Source organism: Trichosurus vulpecula, chromosome 4 (assembly GCF_011100635.1).
Source record: "Trichosurus vulpecula isolate mTriVul1 chromosome 4, mTriVul1.pri, whole genome shotgun sequence".
NCBI lineage: Eukaryota > Metazoa > Chordata > Mammalia > Diprotodontia > Phalangeridae > Trichosurus > Trichosurus vulpecula.
In genome coordinates, this window is record NC_050576.1 from 119939538 (window position 1) to 119961846 (window position 22309).

The 22309-nt window shown below is 35.5% G+C and overlaps 1 protein-coding gene across 1 annotated transcript in view; it reads right to left on the minus strand.

Moving 5' to 3' along the window:
- Positions 1–22309, minus strand: part of USH2A (usherin) — a 991863-nt gene that overhangs the window by 595338 nt on the left and 374216 nt on the right. The window contains exons 22-29 of the mRNA XM_036755334.1: positions 17974–18100; positions 17360–17461; positions 15780–15959; positions 14414–14544; positions 12582–12855; positions 6890–7093; positions 6687–6767; positions 1719–1913 (exon numbers count right to left, since the gene is read on the minus strand). Coding sequence (XP_036611229.1) covers positions 1719–1913; positions 6687–6767; positions 6890–7093; positions 12582–12855; positions 14414–14544; positions 15780–15959; positions 17360–17461; positions 17974–18100 — 1294 coding nt within the window. The remainder of the gene's footprint in view (positions 1–1718; positions 1914–6686; positions 6768–6889; positions 7094–12581; positions 12856–14413; positions 14545–15779; positions 15960–17359; positions 17462–17973; positions 18101–22309) is intronic.

Below are 22309 nucleotides of genomic sequence, written 5' to 3' on the forward strand. Positions count from 1 at the left end.
GTTCAAGTGTTGCAGTATTTACAGTATTAAACAGCATATATTGTTACCTATCTGAATTAGAAACTAAGTTTTCTTCTTTTGGTAACATTCAGCATTTGAATTACTTAATAGTTATTTTGGGTCACTTGATCAATTTTTAATTTTTTTTTAGTTTCATAGTGTACTAAATCATTTTTCAACTTAAAAATATATTTTAAAACTAATTTGCTTGATTTTATGTAAAGTATGTTATTTTATAAAGTAAAATATATTTATTTTGTTATATTTTATTTAGCATTTAATATATTTATATATTTTACAATATATACATTTATATTAAAGTATATTCAAAAATTCTTTAAAGACTATTTCTTTTGATTCCACATTTTTGCTTAAAAATATTAAGAAGGCAAAATATGTGATACTTCTTAAAATCATCTATGTACAATACATGACTATTTTCAGTAAGTATAGTTTCTTAAAGCTAGCAACTGTATTTTGCATAAAATCACTTACATCATTTCACTTTGTTTCAGTATTTCTGTATTAGAACATGAATTTTCTCTGAGTGCTTAGAAATGTTAGGGTGCTGTGAAGCAGCTCAATAAATTGGAAAGAATTCTGGACTTGGAGGTAGAAGAAAAGAGTTCAAATCTCATTTTCCATATTGACTACTATCCCTGTGATATTTGGAAAAATCACATAAATTCTTTGAGCCTCAGTTTCTCAATCTGTAGAATGGTGATGATTATATTGTACTAACTGCTTCACGGGCTTGGTGAAAGGAAAATAGTACATAACTAGTGTAGGGCCCTGAGAGGATGTACTATGAGAATCAGCTATGGAACTGGGTAGTTTAGCCTGAAGAAAAGACATAAACGGGACTCGATAACTGAGAGTTGTTTTCAAGTAGCTGACAGACTGGCACTCATAAGATAAAAGTCTTAAATTAGGCTTAATACAAGAGATAATTCCTAACGATTAGTTATCCAAAAGTACAGTAGACAATCTCTGGAGTGACCATTTGTTGTATATCTACATATGTTGTAGAGGGATTTCCTGTCTAGAAACAGCTGAACCAGATGTATTACAAGTTTATGTGATTTTTTTTTGAAATCCTACATAAATTAGAAATTTTTTTTAATATTACTATTCTGTATGTAGTACATATGGGTGTCAAAATGCCACACTTTCTGCATGCTACACCATGCCTATTGCAGAGGAACTAACCAGAAAATTTCCTGCCACTCAGACTCCTGATCCCCTACCAGTCTCTAAGTCTGAAAGGACAGGGTCCAACCAGAGATTTTATAGTACAAAATCTTTACTGGGCTCAGCTTGAGATCTAGAAAGTAATTAGAAGGTGGGAGGGGCTTCGGTGAGAGGTAGCTGCTGCATATGCACACTTTCCAGAGTGGAGTTAAAGATTAACAGCATGTATGCCCAATCTCACTGCCCTATGAGATATCATACCTAAATCTTTGGGAATGGAGAAAATGTTGCCATTACCTGGAAACAATGAATATTCTCTCCCCTCATAGTTATTCTGAAACAATATTCCTGCATGGACCTTGACATTCCCCATATCAGGTAATAGGCATTTATTTGTACAGATCAAGAAGCATCTTTGAAAGTACTTAAGAAAACATTTCCCAGCTTAATGAAAATTTTTATTCAAAAACAAACAAAAGCCAAAATCCTCTTTTCTTTAATCTACTCCATTAGGCAATGCAATTTACCTGTGAGGGCACTGGTGTTGACAAACTCAACACTGGCAGCAGCTACATGGGGCAGATGAGGACCATTCTTATCATACGCCTTCACAATGTACTTCTCAATTATACCTCTGACCCCAACAGGTTTATCCCAGGTCACTTCAATGCTGTAACCATTTATGCTGTGAGCTCTTGAGGGAGTTGGCACACTTTGTGGAGCTGTAGAAGAATAAAATAGAAAATAGAGAAAATGGCAGTTCTGAGAAGACTAGTGCCCCTATTCTTCAACTTTTAATGATGGCAGTAAATCAGACTCAACCATTAGCATAAATACAATTTATTAGAGTTGTAACTTTTCAGCATTGATTTAATATGACTGCACATCTTGAGCCATTCAGTTCAAGCTATATTTCAAAACCATCAAAACTCCATCTACATAACATTCTTCCTTGTCTAGTCCAGGTTTTCCAAAAACATTGAATGTATCCAACATGTTTAAACATCACTCATAAAGAAGGAGGTGGATGGTAGGCAGCTAACAAGCTCAAGCAATCTAATGATGTAACACTTTGAAGCAAGATAATTAGACTGTTATTATACAGAGTAGTTTGACACTTTTATATCTTGGGCACAAAATATTGCAAATGTGATCATGTTCAAATGTCTGATTTCATTTTCTCAATTCGATTTCTCCCCAAATTAACTAAAAAAGCAAATCTCAAGGAGATGAGATATATGGGACACATTTGCGATTACATTTCTTGGTTAAGAAGGAGATGAGCTTGTGAAAAGTCTACTCAGAGAACTTTGCTTCGCATTACTTTTTTTTTAAAGAAAGAAAGAAAGGAACCAGGGTGTTCGAAAGAAATCAAATGCCACACTTACATGGACACATAGTTCCCTAATTTAAAAAAAATCTATATCCTTTATTCATTAGATATTGCTTTAACAAGTCAAGATTTGGCCAGCAACAACTTTATCACAGAAGACTGCACTAGGGGCACCGAGAAAGGCCCAAGGAACTCCATGGCAGGATGATGGATGATGGGCTTTCTATAAATGTATGTGGACTCCTGGGCCCTGTAGATGGATGATCACTCCTGTTTTCCCACATCAAATATCTTCTTTTTTCTGATTCTACTGTTTAGATGAGTGAAATAACAATTTCCAGGATATCATGCATATAAGTGAGAGAAATGGGGATAGGGGAGTAATTATCAGCAATAGAGAGTTAAAAACATTATAGGTGCTTATAAAAAATAGCCATGAGCTACACAATCAACTTGCAAGTTACAGACAACACTGTAGTAATATTGATTTTATTAGTTCTGAAATGCAGCACAGGGCAAGGTAAGGTACTGTCTAGCAGATGGTCTTCTCATAAGGGACATAGCAAAACTGACTCAAAAATAATTAAATAGGGCAATTATTCTTCAACCCTTGGGAACATGTAGCTGCTCAGTGTTGTGGTCAGATTGTAAATATAAATTTATGGCATAAACATATGTGGTCAGATCATTACTATAAACCTAGAGTTCTATTTTCTCACTTTCAGGGTAATTCTCAAAATGGTGGAAATGAAGCTAGGTAAACAATGTACTTCCAAGGTACCTATTTACTTTGCCAAATTATGTTCTAAGCAGGTTTTTTGATTTGCCTGCTAATAATGAAGAAGGGTTTGAAATATGTGGGCAGAGCACACGCAAGTATGATTTGAACACAATGAATCAGGGCTAACATGGGATTCCAGGAGCAAAAGAGAGTTCAAGAAATCAGGTGCTTCTTCTGATATAAAAGCGGGGGACTATCTCACTTATCTAGGATGGACAACTGTCTTGGAAAAGTCACTAATCTCCATGGGCTTGTTGTTTGAAAAATTAGATGATTTGACCAGATGATCTCAAAGGTTGATAGTTTGGGAACTAGAAGGGACCTTAGAAGCCAGTGATTCAGTAAGGTCTTTGTCAGCTCTAAATATGACAGTATGGTATAGAGTGGCAGCTAGGTGGTACAGTGGCTAAAGTGCTGGACCTAGACTCAGGAAGACTCATTTTCCTAAATTCAAATATGGCTTAAGGCAGTTACTAGCTGTGTGACTCTGGACAAATCACTTCACCCTGTTTGCCTCAGTTTCCTCATCTGTAAAATGAGCTGGAGAGGGAAAGAGCAAATCTTTGCCAAGAAAACTCCAAATGGGGACCACAGAGAGTCAGATATGACTAACAACAAATGGTATGGAAGAGGCATCATGACAGTGTAAAGGAAAGAGGATTAGATTTTGAGTCAACAGAAAGCCCAGTTCAAATGATTGCTTCATTGTTTACTCCCTGTGTGATCTTAGGCAAATTGTTCCCCCCTCTCTGGTCCTCAGGCTCTGCATCTATCAGATTAGAGGGTTGAATTTCACAATTTCTAAGCCTTAGTAAAAATCTATGATTACTGTTTTCTGAAAGCTTTCTAAGGATAAAGGACTCACAAACTACTTTGGGAAGTCAAAAAAAATGTTTCCATCCAAATGTTTTATGGAAACACTCATCCTCCCCCCACCCCAAAGACCATGTGTTTATTATTTAGTTTAAAACAGCTTTTCTGCAAAGCACACAGGAAGACAACATTTTGATATGTGTCCATTTTCCTAGAAAATCTCTTAACCCAAAATGTCAGGTGCCTAATATACTCAAATTCATATTTCAAGGAGTTCTTTCATGACCAACCTTGAAAGAATGTTTGGAAATATCTATGTTATTTAAACAGATATTTCTGGTCACTGCAATCACTTTCCTACCTTTGTACCCTCCTATGTTCATGATAATAATAATAATACTTAATTTATTGATAACTAGCATTTATATAGACTCTATTATGTGCCAGGCACTGTGCTAAGCAATTTATAAATATTTTCTCATTTGATACTCACTACAACCCTGTGAGGTGACTATTCTTATCCCCATTTTGCAATTGAAAAAAAAAACTAAGGCAAACAGAGGTTAAGTGACTTGCCTAAGGTCACACAGGTATTACGTATCTGAGACTAGATTTGACCTCAGGTCTTCCTGACTCCAGGTGTAACACTCTATCCACCTAGCTGCTTCCTATGCCAAGGGAAGTTAGTCTGTCATATGTTTTCTCCTATCTTCTACCTAGATACTTATTACAAGAATTCCACAGCTAACGTTTTGGCTACAAAGCTGCCACAAGAAAGAGAGGGAAAAAAGAAGGTCCTGACCCAAACCAAGATTAATACAGGTTTTGTTTGTCAACAGGACTCTTGGTAGAATACTGGAAAGACATTTGGCTCATTGAGAGGGTTCTGGCACTTGGGATCTATGTGGCCAATTTAAATTTCCTACCTACAAGGGAGTCTTTCTAGAGTTTCATCTGTTACATGCAGGTACATAATAAAATACAACAAAGCAAGCATAATGGTGGATTGTAAAGCTTCCCCAGAACTGCCCCTTCTCCTTAAGCACTTTGTAATTCTCCAAAACTTTTTTCCTATAACGTTGTTTACCTTATCTATTTGCATTTTGAGTCTTACCATCGTTAGATTTCAAATTCCTTAAACGGTAGGTACTATATGTTATCTTAACCTTGTTAGAAAATACCGTAAGCTCTGTACTCAGTGACAATACTCAGTTCTCTGTACACAGTGGACATTTCATCAATGTTTCATATGTTTTAATGATAAAAATATGCAACTAATTTTTAAGTCTATCCTTCCCTTCCTATTATAAGTCAAAGGAAGAAAGGCAACATTAGCAGGTAGGTATCAGTTTCCTCATCAAAAGAATAAGGTCAGTAGATGATTGTTAGACTTTTATGCCTATCATTCTGTATACAAATATAACCTTCATAAAGTTGCTACCCTATATTTTGCTTTCCCACCTAATCAATTTAAGAAAGTAGTATATCCAGCCGATTACAAAAATGTTTTTGGGTATGTCTGGTACCATCTATTATCCTGGATTTTTATCAGTAACATAACTCATACAGCAAATGCTAAGTGCAGAGGTGATCAGAGATGGAAGGGTTAAAGAGCTATAGCAAGAGAGAACCAACATAATGCCTACTGAGTCTTCCACCCTCCCCACACATTCCCACAGATAGGGAAAAGAATGTGTGGTAAAAGAAAAGTTCAGCTAGTCAGTATGGAGAGAAGTCCTGCTTCTGGGACCACAGGAAGGAAGAGCCATGAGAAGGAGGTGGAGGCAGGGAGAGGTGAATGGCATGAATTGGTATTCCCTTAGAAAAATGGAAGTTCCATGAGGGTTGGAACAGTTTGCCATTTTACCCTCCTAAAATTTTGTTTAAAATTTTGAAAAAAAAATCATTGATTAGAATAGTACCTTGGACTAGGTGCTTTTTTTTTTTTATCCAATTACCATTATAAACATGGTAGCATCTGATCTCTATGCCTCATTCAGGTTTTTATAGGTTGAATCTTAATTTGCAAAAAACACATCTTCCATCTAAAACAATCTTCTAAGGCAGCTAAATTCATCCTACAACCTTTTTTTTTCACTTAAATGCATGTTTCAGAGAAGCCAAGTAATGGCATTAGGTGAGATGTTCCTGTAACTAGTTAATGTGGAAGACTAAGAATTCCTCTCTCTCTCTCTCTCTCTCTCTCTCTCTCTCTCTCTCTCTCTCTCTCTCTCTCTCTATCTTTCACACACACACACACACACACACACACACACACACACACACATAACACCAATAAAATTGGGTGTGCTTTGTATTTCTAGGCAACACTAAATCTATAAGTTGCATAGAAGGGTGTTAACTTGCTTTGGTAGGGGGAATTTCCTCACTCGGGAGTTCCCTTAACCAATAAAATCACAAGCCTAGTCCCTATCCCAATTTAAAGGGCTTACCTTTGGCCCTTACTTGCCCATTCTATACAATCCCAATATGGGTACACATGTACATAAATCTATAAAATAAACATGCAAGGAAACAGAGGAAGACACATTGGAAAACTGCATTTACCTGTGCCTTTTGTGCGCCCCCGACTCCAAACACTGCCTGCTGATCCTCCTTCATTTGAGGCCACCACTCTATACAGATATTCTTAAATGGAAATAATAAATAACAAGATGAGAAGCTATTCATGTAGACTTGACTGGGGGTGGAGGGGTGGAGGAAGCGAGCAGGAGACATGTAGCATTTAATTTAAGGAACCAACATGTTACCTGTAAATGGCTGTAGACCACTCTCATAAACACTCGGCTCTTTCCCCCGGTAAACCAGGATGGAGTCATTTCCCCTGCAGTTAACAGCCCTGGCAGTTGATAGGCATCCATCCAGATTGACTCTGACAGCACCGCTGGACACAGATGCCAAGTTAACGACAGCACCTCGTGTAAATTTAACATCCTTCATGCAACCACCGAAACCTAGCAAATAGTAAGGGATTAGTATCACATAAAGAGCTTGAGTCATTAATTAACAATCATTTTTGTTGTCCACAGCACTATATTTTCTATGACAAGGAGAACTCTAAGATGTAACTATTAACTTTTAAGATGTGCTGGAGAAATCCTTTCCCTCCACCTCCTGATTTTACAGGCTAAAAAGGTTACAATTCTGTGGTACTGAAGGAATAGACACTGATTACCATACATCTTCACTCTATGATGCTTTACCCTTTTCTTCTGTCACAAATAGCAGGCACAAAGCCTGTATTTAATAAATTCCTGTTGAGTTAATGTTCTCCAGACCCTCAGGAACAGTCTCTGTACACACACACACAAACACACATGCACACTTTAACACCTTGTGAAATAAAATTTAACCAAATGTGATTTGGGGGAGCAGAAAATGACTTACTTATACCCTACCCCTGGTTTTCTTCAACTACTTGGGTACCTAAATATTGGCTTTCTGGAAACCAGGTGACAAATCAAATCCTATGCTTCAGATGCTATATTTGCTAAATGCCCAATGAGAATAATATATCTAACTCAATTCTTCTTAAAACACTCTTTCTTTTAAAAAAAAGACACTTTGAACACTCCATGCAAGGAAGGAGAAAAGGTCCACAACTAATATCCCAGAATTAATAAGTATAAAAATTGCTTAATAAGTGTTTCAGAGTCATAGACCTTATCCTCACACAAATAATTATACAAGAAAGAGCCACTGCATTCTATTCTTTTCAATGAGGCATGTGCATGTGCTTGATCTCATATTCTTGGACATACAAAATGGCCCCTAACTTTACTGGGAATCTTTCATTCAGTCATGTACTAAGGACCAGGATTCAGCCTTATCAGGAATTCTTTTATAAAAATGTATATTTTACAGAATAGATTTCAAAATAAACATAATACAGAGAAGTCTTGTTAAGCTTTAACATAGAATTTGGGTGAGATGGGTTTAGATTATTCAATATTTTTGTTAAAGAACCATAGGGCATCTAGTCAGCCAGGGAATAGCAGTTGCTTTGAATTACATGCTATTTTGAGTAAACAGACATCAGCTCAATGAGGTTTGACATTATTCTGCTTGGGAAGATATACTGAATTGTAACTAAGGAGGGTAAACGCAACTGGGTTTGGGGCATCTCACATACAAACTCCTCTTTTAACAAAACGCTCTGAAGTTTAAATATTAAAAACAGATGAATAGCAACTTCTAAATTAAACTGCATCTGCTGAAAGTAGCAACAGTAAATAATACAATGTTTAACATTAAAATAAAAGTTAATTGTGACAGAAACCAGATTGTTTCATTCAGCACTTATGTCATCCCATTATTATGTAGGTCTCCTAACACACTAAGTTTATGTGCCCTGTTTCCTTGTGTCTCCCACTATTTAACTCTCATTTCTTTAGGCCACCCTGATCAATATTGATACACTAGCCTGAAAACAAACCAAAAAATAAGGGCTCAATGGAGAGTCAGGGTGGTTCAATGGATAATCATTGGCGCGGAAATTTAGAAACAATTTGAATCCCTTATTCTAGCACAGATTTGCTGATAACACTTGGGTGAATCATTTCACCTCTGCCACAATTTCCATATTAGCGAAAACGAAAATGGTAGAAGAGCCAAACATATGTTACAAGTAATATAGAAATACAAAAAAAAAAAATGGGTGAATTTGTAGGCATAGAATTACATTCTAGCAGTCACTAATGATACTGTTTAGCGTTGACTCACATTTTACTTTGTAACAATTATCAGAATGTAAAGTACCAAAGCTCTGAAAATACGTGCAAACACATGCGCATGTGCACACACCCACACAACCACCAACCCCTACCCCCACCCTGCCCACGCCCAAACACACACACACACACACACACACACACACACACACACACACTCTTAGGTACATCAGGGCTGTCCAACCTTAGGTTATCTTAGGGTGATATTAAAATAAAATAATTATTTGAGGGCCGCACCCAGAACAAAAAATACAGTACGCTAATAGAAAGTGGGGGAACACGTGTCATCAGTACGACACAGGAAGGTGCGAAATGTGAAAGCAAACACAAAACAACAAAGCAACAACACAACAGTATAAAGGTAGGTGCATGCCAACTAGTCTGCATCATACAGACAGAATGCATCCCACAGAGCGATTGAAAATTCTTTGCGATACGTTCCCTCCCTAATACTGCTTAAAAACACCAAAGAAAATTAACGAGATTATTTATTAGTGATGGAATTAAAAATTAAAAAATCTAATACGCATTCCATGCAAATTATTATTTTATTTTTTCGCTCGTGAAAATTAAAACCCACAGACTGCCGCATGAAATAGCACTGAAAGACACATGTAGCCCACTGGCTGTATTTTGGACAGCCCTGAGGTACATGATAGCATAGGTGTCAATTCTGTGACTGCCCAGGATGGCACATCCCTGAGGGTGAAACTAGAAGTTACCATATTTCACCACGTAATCACTGCAGATTTTATGTGACCATTATGTAAAGCTTTTAAAAAATTGTGCTGATATTACTTAAAAATCATTTATTACTAAATTTTCTTTGGTGCAAGATTAGGATTCACAGGATACTTGTGAATATAGGTTAAAATTGAATACTGACAATGTGTGTGCCCTGAGAAATCTAGGCTTACAGCTCACAATATGTGAGAGATAAATACATATCCATGTGCCACTGGTGAATACATTGCTGCTCTGTTTACCTTTTAAGTAGTGTGACAAACAGAATTATACCATAGGACAATTACGTGATGAAAGGTTATAAGCCAAGTTTTGGACTGAAAAAAAAAAGGTGTGATGACTATGTGGTGGCGATGATTATGTGGTGAAAAATGGTACTTCCAACTCTGAAACTGCACCAATAGCTTAAAGTGCAATTTTGCTACAGTGACCTGAGCAGACAAAGTCCCTTCCTCATTGTATCTTTGTTGTGACTCATGAAGAGACAACAGTCCTTACCAAAAATAAGAATGGAGGGCAAGAGGAGGGCACAGGATTACAGAACGCCATGCAGTCACACATATAAGAGGGTAATAAATATTACAATATGATTTCCAAAAAAATAAAACTTTAATTGGCTAGGAAGGCAGCAAGGTAGCTGCCTGACATAGTAACTAAAGAACTAGGTGGCCTCAAAGCCAAGAGCTGAGTTCCAATTTCACCTCTGATGCATACTGGCCATGTGACTGGAAAAAACCCATCACCTCTCAGTGCTCTGGGCAGGTAGCTCCCTAAGACTGGACGTGGCAATGGAAGTGCTGACCTATCTCTATCCCTAATCTTATGCTTGGAAGGCAGCAGTACTAATACGGTCACAGAATATTCACCTACTTTATTCTGTGAGACAAGGCTAAAGGGGGGCCTAAAAAAAGAAGTTTCAAATATTAGAATATCGTAATCAGTTTATTGTTGTTGTTAATCAGAAGGAGTCATGGTAAATAAAGAGAAACAGAGACAGAGAGAGATGGTAGATAGAAAGATGATAGATAAACAAAATACTCACATATCTATGCTATGTTAGCATATTATATAGTAGCATATATCTAATAATATATCTGTACAACATTAGATAATAGAAAGTCATAGATATTAGTTATCTATGTATAGGTCAATAGGCATCTAGATACTTTGTGGATACCTAGGTATCTAAATAACAATCTTTATCTATATCCATCTGTCTACACACACACACACAAACACACACGTGCACACACGAGCATCCCTTTTTTAAAATAGGAAATATTTCCCTTTTTCTTAAAGTTAAAATGAAGTTGAAAATTTAGATGACAGTGCCATGACAGATATAGTTTAGCAAAATGGAAATAAAGTATTTTTCTATAGCACGGAGGCATTAAGGTGCCACAGTAGTTAGAGTATTAGACCTGGACTCTGGAAAAGCTGAGTTCAAATCCAGTTTCTGATACTTCCTAGCCATGTGATCCTTGGCAAATCATTTAACCTCTGCCTCAGTTTCCCCAACTGGAGAATGGGGATAATAATAGCACCTAGCTCCCATGGTTATTGCGAGGATAAAATTAGATAATATTTTTTTAAAGTACTTGGCACGCTCTTGGCACATAGTGCCTGCCTAACAAATTCTTGTTCTCTTTTATATTTCAGGTTTAATTATGTCATATATGTGTGTATGTATGTGTATATATATGTACATATATATAAAATGCGTCTATAATATATGTGTGTGTAATCCTATTCAGCATCTCTTTAAGTATTATATAAAAGATTAAAATGCAAGTTTTAATTTTGTCCTCAGGAGCAGTGTTTTAATGGAGCTTATACACACACACACACACACACACGTGAGTTTCTGGAACACAGAGCAAGCTTCTTCCATGACTTAATTTCCATGTCTCCATATTTCTAGTTTAATAGATACTTTTGATCTAACAATAGGTTTTCACACTTTGTTCTAATGTCAGGACCTTAAAATCTTGGAGAACCATGTAGAAGAATGTAATATTTTTAACTAATTTACTTCTCAAGTGTCATTAATACACTATGTCCAACTTATTAATTCTTTACTGATATTCCTTTAAAAAGGCTAGTTTGATCTTGTCACATATTGCCATTTTCTACTTTAAAACAAGTAAATACTTAAGCAATCCCTAAATAGACAGAGGCTTCTTAGTGGAATTTTTACCATTCATAATAGGAATATCTTAATTTTTTACTTAGAGCAACTTCTCTGTGGAACCATATTTTGCTATGTGTCCAGTAGTTCTAATACATTTCACAGCTAAATAATAAACTTAGACTAGTATCAGGAGAAAAGCAGAATAAAAAAATTCATTAAGTGGGTCCACACTTCTATTTTTACAGCAACTTTTAAAAGTGACGTTTTTTGTTCATGCTTCCTATTTTATAATTGACAATATATTTGCATTTCTCAAGTATATTTGAATTTCAAAAATTCAGGAGTCAGCTAACAACTTCATTTGCTTATATTTTTTTATCAAACCAAAAGGACTTGATGATAACAGATAAATATTAGTTTTGAGAAGAGAAATGTAAACAGGACAAACTGATGAATTTATAACTGTTTTGTGGGAAAGAATTTGTTTCTAGTTATAAAAATATAAACTAAATGTATGCCCAAAGATAATATATATATAGAAAACATAAGGGGAATATATAAAAGAAAATGTACAAAATAGATGTAATGAATGCTACACATAAGTATTGAAGGCATTCGATGCTCAAAATGCATGTAAACAAATAGGTACTTGGGGATAGCAGGAACATAGCTTCGAGAAAATACTTTAGAATCCTTTATATTTTAGGTTTCTCTTAATGACAAATGTGTTTTCAGCCTAGAGCCATGATGGGACACTGACCTAACCCAAATCTAGCAGGAATGGAATGACCACACTCAACCCTGACCCATTCTTGAAGTTACCTTGATGGGTTTTACCTTGTTCTAAACTTAGCTCTTCATAGGTGTCCTGCAGCTCTTGTGGCATTCCTCCAACATAGACTGGGGAGTTCACGATCAGTGGCTGGGCACTGGATTCTGACACATGCTTCATCAGTTCATTCACATTTGCTGATATTACTGAGCCTGCCTTTTTCACGGTTACTTTATTCCACTTTCCATCACAATAGGAGGGTCCTAACCATAGATCCACTTGTGTAAAAGTAATACAGGTTTTTAACAGGAAGCTCAGAATTCCACTCTTCAACTCTGTCTGTATTTCAAATTAAAAAAGAAAATAGGTGTATAAAAAGACTGCTGGATGACAGCACAGAAGGGAGCAAAAGGTCAATTTCTCTGGAAGAGCAAGAAATTCCACTCAAAGGACTCCATAAAAATGCTCACATTTATCCTATGGATGATTACAATGGCATATAATAAAGTGCCTTGCCAGCTTATAATTGACATCAAAATGTAACAATAAGTCAAACGAATTCATAGCCACTAATGATTAGACAATGTGATATAGTATGATGTAGACTAAAACAAAGTATTTCTATTTTACTCAGGTTTTTTTTTGCAACAGTTAGAAGATTAAAGTCTAACATAAGTGACTGGAGAGGGGGAAAGGACAGTTTGAACTATGACTCTATTTCTCTTGGAGTTTTTAGAAAATGAGAAAATAGTACTACATGTATCAATTTAATTTTGGGAAAGAATATGACAAGACAATAAGAAAATGAAATGTCAAGCTTGATTAAGCTTATTTTTACTCAATTTCAAATTGATAAGATATGTTTTGATTCTATATTTCAGTTTTATTATTTCAAATATCTAACTAACATAACTGCTTCTTTGTATATTTTAGATTAATGTAGCATTTTCTAATATGCATTCATTTTACCCAAATTTTGTGATAAAGGAAGGTCTCCATACATTTTTCTCTCAATTCTATCATAATGATATAATTTACCATTCTCTTATTTTGATAGGAGGCAAATGGAGACTAAAATTTAAGAAAGAATTGTTTCAAATGAAAAATATTAGATTATCCAATGGGAAAAGCTTTTCTGCATTCTTAATAAAACTTGGCAAAATACAATGAAAGTATAATTGAAGGTATTTGGAAAAAAGTTATGTGGGGGCAGAGAAAATGGTCTCTACTTGGCATTTCTTTGTTTTCTTATATAACGGCATATACGATGATGGTCACCAATAAAGATTTTGGGGAAAATTAGTTAGGTATATATTTTCTTATATAGGTATATACTTTCTTACATATTAACAATACATATCAGACTTCTGAGTCTGGATTTTCAATCAGCTTCCTTTGGTTCTACGACAAGTATGTGTCATTTGGTGATTTTCTACCCCCATTTGAGAGCTTATCATGGCCCATTATCACCTAATTATAATTTTTAAAGAATAAAATTTCAACATACATCCAAAGGCAATTAAAACTACCTTTAGCATGGGTTGGGAAATAAGAAAATATTATAATTCCTGATTCTGATATAACCAAAAATTGGAATTTCCTCAATTCCTTCTCAACAAATATTTGTTGTTTTTATTAATCCTTAATACAGTTGTCATGGATCTAAAATATAAACAAATCCATGATCAAGATTTTGCATAATAGTAGAAATGGTAATACTAAAACAAACCATAATTTTGGTTATATGAAATTGAGGAAGCTCCAATTTTTCTGGAAGAAGAAAGTGATTACAATATTATTAATTACTTTCCTAATTTACTCCTCTCTTAAATAACAGTGCAAGGCTATTAATGCTAGCAAAAGCATTTTAAAATAAATATTCTCAAGATTAACATACAGCAAGGTAATCTGGTCCATCCTTATTGTACACAAATAAAAGTAATCCATTCATTTGGTCGGTTCGGAACTTAAAGGAAATTTCAAAATCCATTCCTCCGGAAAATACATATGGATAGAGTTCCAGGAATCCTTTAAAAATAAGAAAATTTATATTTTTAGAAAAATGTGAAATAATATAATCAGTATGTTTGTATCTTGTCTCCCTCATTAGACTGTGAACTCTTTGACAACAAAGTTTTTTTTTTTCTTTTTGCCTTTTTTTTATATTCCCCAGAATTTAGCATAGTGTCTGGCACCAAGTAGGTGCTTAGTAAATGTTTGTTGACTACTAATTGACATGATACTAGGGTTAATTATTGTGATTAAATAGCTTACTTTTGAAAAATGCAAATCAATGGAAAAACACCCTTTGGAATTGAATAGGAAAAGCAGGAGGAACATACCTCTCAAGAATTTACCTTTCAAGTTTACCCCTAAATCGTGACTAGGGTCCTGTCCATTAATTTTCTATTTAACTTTTAAACATAGATCATTTTAACAGTTAGAAAGGAACTCAGTGGCTTTAGTTAGTGAATAACTGACTAATTAATGTATTATGCTATTGTATAGTCAGTTTTGAAGGCCATGAACTTACACAAACTCAGAACATTTCTGACATAAAGAGAGCCCACTTGTGAAAATCCAAGGCCCAGAGTGTCTTCTATCCAGAGTGGGAAGTGTTGCTCCATTTACCAGGTTTCCTTTTTCCCTTCTTGAAACTTTACTATCCCTTCCCAAATTTCCCTACAATTTGTGAGGAGGCCTGCCATTAAGGCAGTGGAATATGAAAGGAAAAGGAGTTGTTTTACCAGCACCAATACGTTATATTCTTGTCATATACTTTAAAAATGCCCCTCACTCTTCTCACCCAAGATTTGGTTAAGATCCCAGGTTAGTCCACACAAACTTCTTTTATCCATAATGTACGTAAATTGTACTGTTAATTGTGCATTTTAGCTATACTGTAGCCCAGATAAGCTTTTGTGCTCTAGCCTAGGAACCTAATTACTATTCTAAGCATTGTTTCTACAGGAAAATACAATTTATAAGTGGATTTTCTGAAGGAAAAAAAAAAACTTGTCTATTTTGGGGACTGTCAGCTCTTTTGCTTTCATTGGAACTCTTAGAATATGAATGTATATTTATAAGTTTTATATTTTATAGCAGGCAGCCAGGCTTTGCCACCATGTTTCATGTGCTTAGTATTATCTGTCTTTATATAGAATATCACATGGCTGAAACTCATTAGAGAAGGGTGGAGTCAGAGGTATAGGTTTAGGAGCACATTTGTAAGGCACTTGCGGCCATGTCCTTTAGGACATTACCTGTTCCAAGGAAGTGCACGCCCTCGGTTAGTATAGTGGGGCAACCCTCCCAGCTGCTATATACATTCATCTGTTCTTCAGCATTCTGCCATTGCAGAGGCTCCCAGACCTCAAAAGGATCATGAGTCTTCTTAAAAAACACATCCCTGAGGCATCCCACAAAACCTTTCTGGATTATTTCTGCAAGAGTTGACAAATAAATACTAATAGCATTTAAAAAAAAATAAACAACTAATTGCAAACAATGAAATTTGCGAGCAATGGGTTATTTAAAAATATCAACACTCATTTTTTTAAAAACTGACCAACTTTGATATAGTCTAAACAGATCAAATGAATATGTCATACATAACAAACAATGAACTTATTTTAGAAATCTTAAATAGCAACGTGTATTGCCTTCCCATAAGCCATGGTGAAATACATCAACACTGAAAGTAGCTAAAGTGATAGAATTGCCCTGCTGTGGTCTACCAGCAGCCCCCTAAAGATACAGTCTCTTTTCATTGGATTTGTACGAAGTGGTTGACTGTGAAATCAGCAGTAGGCTAAACAAGAGATTGGGCTAAAAGTCTCTACAACCCTATTTCCCTGAAAATAAATGACAATGGCACTGTACTCTCTACAGAGAAGCTCCAAATCTTTTTTAGCATATTGAAATCACTTAGAATAAAGCATTTGAAATAAATTCTTTCAATCAACTCTAGAATTTTTGGTCTCTTCGCTGATCATCATGACCTAATCAACCAAATAATGATGTGATTCTATTTTTTTTCCAGGAGTTATCATACAGTCTAACATTTAACTGGTCATTTTAATTCCTCTAGTCTGTGGAGAATTGGAGTTTATAAGAGGCAACTGGTCTTGGAGTCAGGGAAACCTAGGTCCAAGGCCTGCCTTTAATATGTTGTAGCTGCATAGACATGGGTAAGTCATTTAACTTCTCAGAGTCCCCTTATAAGATTATAAAGTTAAGAGAGGGATGGCTTAGTGGCACAGTAGATGGAGTGCTGGGCCTGAAGTCAAGAGGATTCATCTTTCTAAGTTCTAATCAGGTCTCAGACACTAACTGTATGACCCTGGGCAAGTCATTTAACCCTATTTGCCACAGTTTCCTCAACTGTAAAATGAGCTGGAGAAGGAAATGGCAAGCTACTCCAAGTATTTTTGCCAAGAAAACCCCAAATGGGGTCACAAAAAGTCAGAAATGACTGAAATAATGGAACAAAAAAAAGTTAAGAGAGCATGAATCTGTACCAACGGAGAGAGTATTCTTCCCAGGAGTTTACCATACTGATTAAATTAAAGGTCCAGATTCACACCTTCCATGAAAAAAAATCATTACATTATCATTTTTTTCTTTTTTTCAATAATAATTCTTAGAAAATATTTTCAACAGATAGGTCCTAAAATGATTCATGATTGTCAGTGATCTAAGAGGTAACACTGTTGAGCACAGATACAGAGTATATCTTGTAAAATTATGTAATGTTTTTACTTAGTTTTTAAACACAGAAATAATTTAAATGGATTCTTTCTCACCTTCTGTGCCTCAAATAATCTAAATATCTATTACTTACCAAGCTCCTTCCTGAGGATAGTATAACCCCATGGCAGTCCTCCCACAAAGACGCCTGTGTTTTCACCAATAATAGTACTGCCACTGGTTGCAGAAGAAGAGCCTTTTATAAAAAGAAACAAGCATTTCTATCACCAAAGTATCTCATGAGTAATTACCAATCCTTAATTCTATTTATCAAATATTTATTAAGTGCTTACTATGGGAAGGACATTGTGCTAGACACTGAGACAGAAATGAAACAATCCCTGCCCTCGAGGTGTTTTCAATTTACTGGGTGATTCTATATGAACGGAAATAGGCAACTACAAAATATATGCAAAGTCACATGAAGTGATTTTTATCTAAATAAGTTTACTGAGTAAGGTTCATGGCACCATGTCAGCATTACGGGATTTTAAGGGTAGTACTGGAACACCTGAAATGTTTAGTATGTTATTGGGTTTTTGTGCAAGTGGAATAATGGACTCTAAGCTCGTTTCCAAACATGTTACAAGAATATAGAAGGGACAATCTAAAAGGGGTAGAAAAAAATGAAAACAGCAATGATAGATAAACTGGATCAATGGCATATCAATATGACTAGTGAAAAAAAAATTTTTGTGAAGTACTCACCTATGAACTGCCCATCAACAGTAAGCTGTCCCAAAGCCTGATGCCGAGTAGCTATCACCTGATGCCACCTTCCATCATTATACTGTTTTCCATTATCATTAGTTGTAGTAACTACAACTGCAGATCCCTAAAAGGAAAATTTTAAATTCTAGACTAAAATAAAGACCTAATATAATCATTATGCCAAAGTATAGGCCTTAAAAGAGAGCTTAGAATAAAAGTGTGGATTTAGCCCAGATGATACCAAGGATCCAGAGTCTTTTGTGATGTGCTTTTCTGAAGATGAAAAAAAAAACCCTTAGTTTCCAAGTATGGGAAGAAATTCCCTTCAAAACGGGGTTCTCACAAAACTACCCGCATTATCCCAATCAGAAACAACTGCCTATGCCAATCAGAAACAACAAGCAGATCATTTTCCTATAAGGATTTTAAATTATTTTTTTCCTGTGGCAGCCAAAGTGAAACATTACTTATCTAAATCTATAATAGTCAAAATATCTTAGTTGCTCACAGTTGTCCTTAAAACACTCTTGCTGTAATTATATACAATGTTCTCTTGGTTCTTCTCATTTTCACTCTTCCTTATTTCATGCAAGTCTATTCATGTTTTTTCCTAAGGTCATAAAGTTCATCATTTCTTATAGCACAGTAGTATTCCAACACAATCGTATATGACAACTTGTTCAGCTATCTCTCAGTGACAAAATGAAATTCTGCTTCAATTCTGAATCAGAGAAACTTCTGCTGGATCATTCCCCCTTCAACTTGACTTCTCTACTTTTAAATAAAATTTCCTACTTAGTATCATTAACTAGGAGAAAGAATAGGAAAACTGGTTTAAACTGAGGAATGTTGGATACTCTAAAAATCTGTAGCACCTTTACTATCATTACACCATGCTAATCATAGTAAGAATATATCTTCTGAAGAAGCAAGTACCCACAATGGTAGTTACAATGAAATGAAATGAAAATGGAAAAAAAAATGAAAATGAAGAGGGAGAAAAAGACCATGAGAAAGTTGAGAATAAAAATGTTCAACTTATTGGGATATACTTGAAAACATTATAGTCACTTTAGAAGATAAAGCTGGTAATATTAAATGAAAGTTGTTTCCACCATAAAATTATTGTTTACTACTCTTCTTAGAGATGACAAATTCAGGAAGCAAAGTTTGACATAATCAGAACATAAAATATATCGTTTTCTCTTAATACACCTGATTTTCTGTTAGGTAATATACCTCTGTCCAGTAGAGAATTAGAAAAGTATTGGCACTATTTGTTAAAACTACCCAGAATATTTTTTAACAAACTCAAGTGACCTTCCTACTATATTTATATTAGGTGAGGGGAGGAAAAAAAATCTCAATGTGGCATGGCTGAAATTTTGATTAAGTCAAAGATTTAAATGCTACATTACCCAAAAGGAATCGAGGTCCTGTTTCTTCAAAAATTCATCCACTGTTATTAGATAGCACACAAAAGGCTATACACATAAAGGACTAAATTCACTCCTTCCACATGTTCTTTAATTGGCTCCTGTCAGTCTTCATATTATGCATGAGAACATATATGACATACAATATTTAATATTACAGAAAAGATTCTAATTTCCCATGAGCATAAGCAGGATGCTTCTCCCATTGACCATATACCAACTTTTAAAGATGGTTAGAACAGATAATCCATCAGGAAGTCCAGTCTCTGTCCCTTGGGTGTCTTATAGGTTGACTTTTCTTATATCGTTTTCCCCCACATACGATCTTTTATTGTCTTCAATCCTATTTCAACGTTTTAATATTTTACAAACACACATTTCATTATCGTAGTTTAATAATTAAAACCAGAACTGGTGTCGTGCCCAATTAATGTGCCCTGGTAGCATGCCCATTAGTTTTTCCATTAGTGAATTCAACAATACTAATGGGATTACTAGCATGGGATGCTAATTGGGCGTGACATAAGAAACTGGCTTACTTCTTAGCATACCCTTGCTAATGATGAAATTAATGAGCATTTTATTAAATGCTGTCTCATCAAAGTGTACTTAGTTAGCGTTAAAATTGTTACAAACGATGCTGCATTCTAAAGATCAGGTGTCTGAGCAAGTGGTTCTTCATATTATGTTTGGCAACAAACTGAAGCATTAATAGTTCTCTATACCAGAAGCCACATTTATCGGCGAGGGGGGGGGGCGGGGAACCCTGCCATGCCATACTATGCCTACTTGTCAAAGTTGGTTTCTGTTTTGGGATAATTTGGAATGCTGTTTATAGGTACTGAGTTCAAACTTTTCCTTTTAATTGAGATTGCGGGAATAGTTCTGTGATAAATTCTGGCCCCTCTTATTATAGTTCATGTTTTTCCTTTAGAAAATCATTAAACCTTCCATACAGTTTATATTTAGATGTGTTTGAAGGCTTTCACTTTTATAGCCTCTTACTAAGTGAAACCAAAACCTAATTTGATTTTCCTGGTAAAGTTACTATACTGAAAGCTTTCAAATGATAAACATGGGCCATTACCTAATCAATAAAATACCATTGAATCAAGTATATACAGAATTGAAGTTACCACAAAGTTAATAAAAGAAAACATGGGAAATTATAACTGATTGCTACGGTCTCAAAATTAAAGATCAGAATAATAAAAAGATGGAATGAAGATTTCCTCACTGTTTCTTTTCAGTACTAGTTTCAAGTTTGAGTTCCACAGGATGCCATCAGGTAAATTTAAAATTTTGTTTGCTGATTTATCATTGTATCACATTTAATCAAAAGCATTACCTCCTCTAAAAGCATAAATGTATTGTGATAATACTATTTATAAGCCATTTGGTAAATAATAAAGAATCAAAATCAGCTGCATCACACTAGAAAATTTTTAAAAATTAGAAATTCAAAATAAATCAGAAGTTAGAATCATAGATTCTCAGCACTAGGAGTGACTTGAGAGACTATGATAATCTAATGGGTAACTGAATAATCCCCTCTACCATATACCAGCTAGGTGGCACAATGGATAGAGTGGTCAGGAAAACTCATCTTCCTGAGTTCAAGTCTGGCCTCAGATGCCTACCAGCTGTGTGACCCTAGGCAAGTCACTTAACCTTGTTTGCTTCAGTTTCCTCATCTGTAAAATGAGCTGGAGAAGGAAGTGGTAAACCATTGCACTATCTTTGACAAGAAATGGGGTCATGCCACTTGTGGTTTCCCTGATCTCTCAAAGCTTACAAGGTCACAGCCTAGTCCATTTCTAATACACCATCCAAGCATAGGAAAGAATAAACAAATAGACAAAAACAAAAATACATCATATATTCAGAGCCATATGTAGGACCAAGTTGTCAGCCCTGGTGTTCCCTCTCCCACCTAGTGGCTTAAGAGCAGGAATTGCTTTGCTGACCACAAGGAAAGAAAAACCAGCATAGCCAGCTGATGCCTTGTCGGCTTAGCAGTCTACCAAAAAGCCTTTTCTTCACTGAGCAGTAAGCAGACAAGCATAAAATGCCAGGGTATGCTGAATAGAAGAGCGGTCCCCTCCATTCTTCCTTAGCTGACCCTGAGAAGAAGGCTCACCAAACAGACAATTAAACTCAGTCAGCAAGACTGAGCCCTCTTTGGACAGGGTCCTATTGCAATTATAAGGGAAGGTTCTTTGGGAGTCAAGAAAAAAGGAACATTGAGAAAGAATAGGTGATATGAAAATGATATAAATAAAACTTTATTTTAAAAAAAGCAGAACAAACAAAAGAAATGGGGAGATGAAGAGTCAGACGTGACTCAACAACAACCAGATACCAGTCAAGTCATTGTCTAGTTGAAGACCTCTAGTAAAAGAAAATCTGATCGCTCCTGAGATATTGCACCCTTAATATAACTTTGCAAAGTGAAAATATCATTTTTTTTAAATTGACCTTAGTTTCCCTCAGGCTCCTTACATAACATGCTGAACCTTTATTTTCATCTTATCCTACTTACTCTCATTTACACTTCCTGAACAAGTCATTTGAAAGTTTAAGTTGTGCATTGACTTCCCTGTGTACTCTCATTTGCTCTTCAAACAACTTTTCTTTTCCCCAGAATCAGAATTGTTCCCCTTGGTGTCTCCAGAATTTCCTTTTTGAGAGTTTCTCACTCCTAACCTTGGTTGCTTTTGCAAGATTTTCCTCCATGTTACCTCATCTAGCCTTTATCTGAATGCTTTGAAATCTCACCCCATTCAAATCCAGGAGGCAGGTGAGACTCTCCAGTATTCCTCTCTTCCTTTCCTATTCTAAGATATACTAATCACTTCCCTCTAAGGCTGCTAGCATTGCCCACAATAACCAGTTCC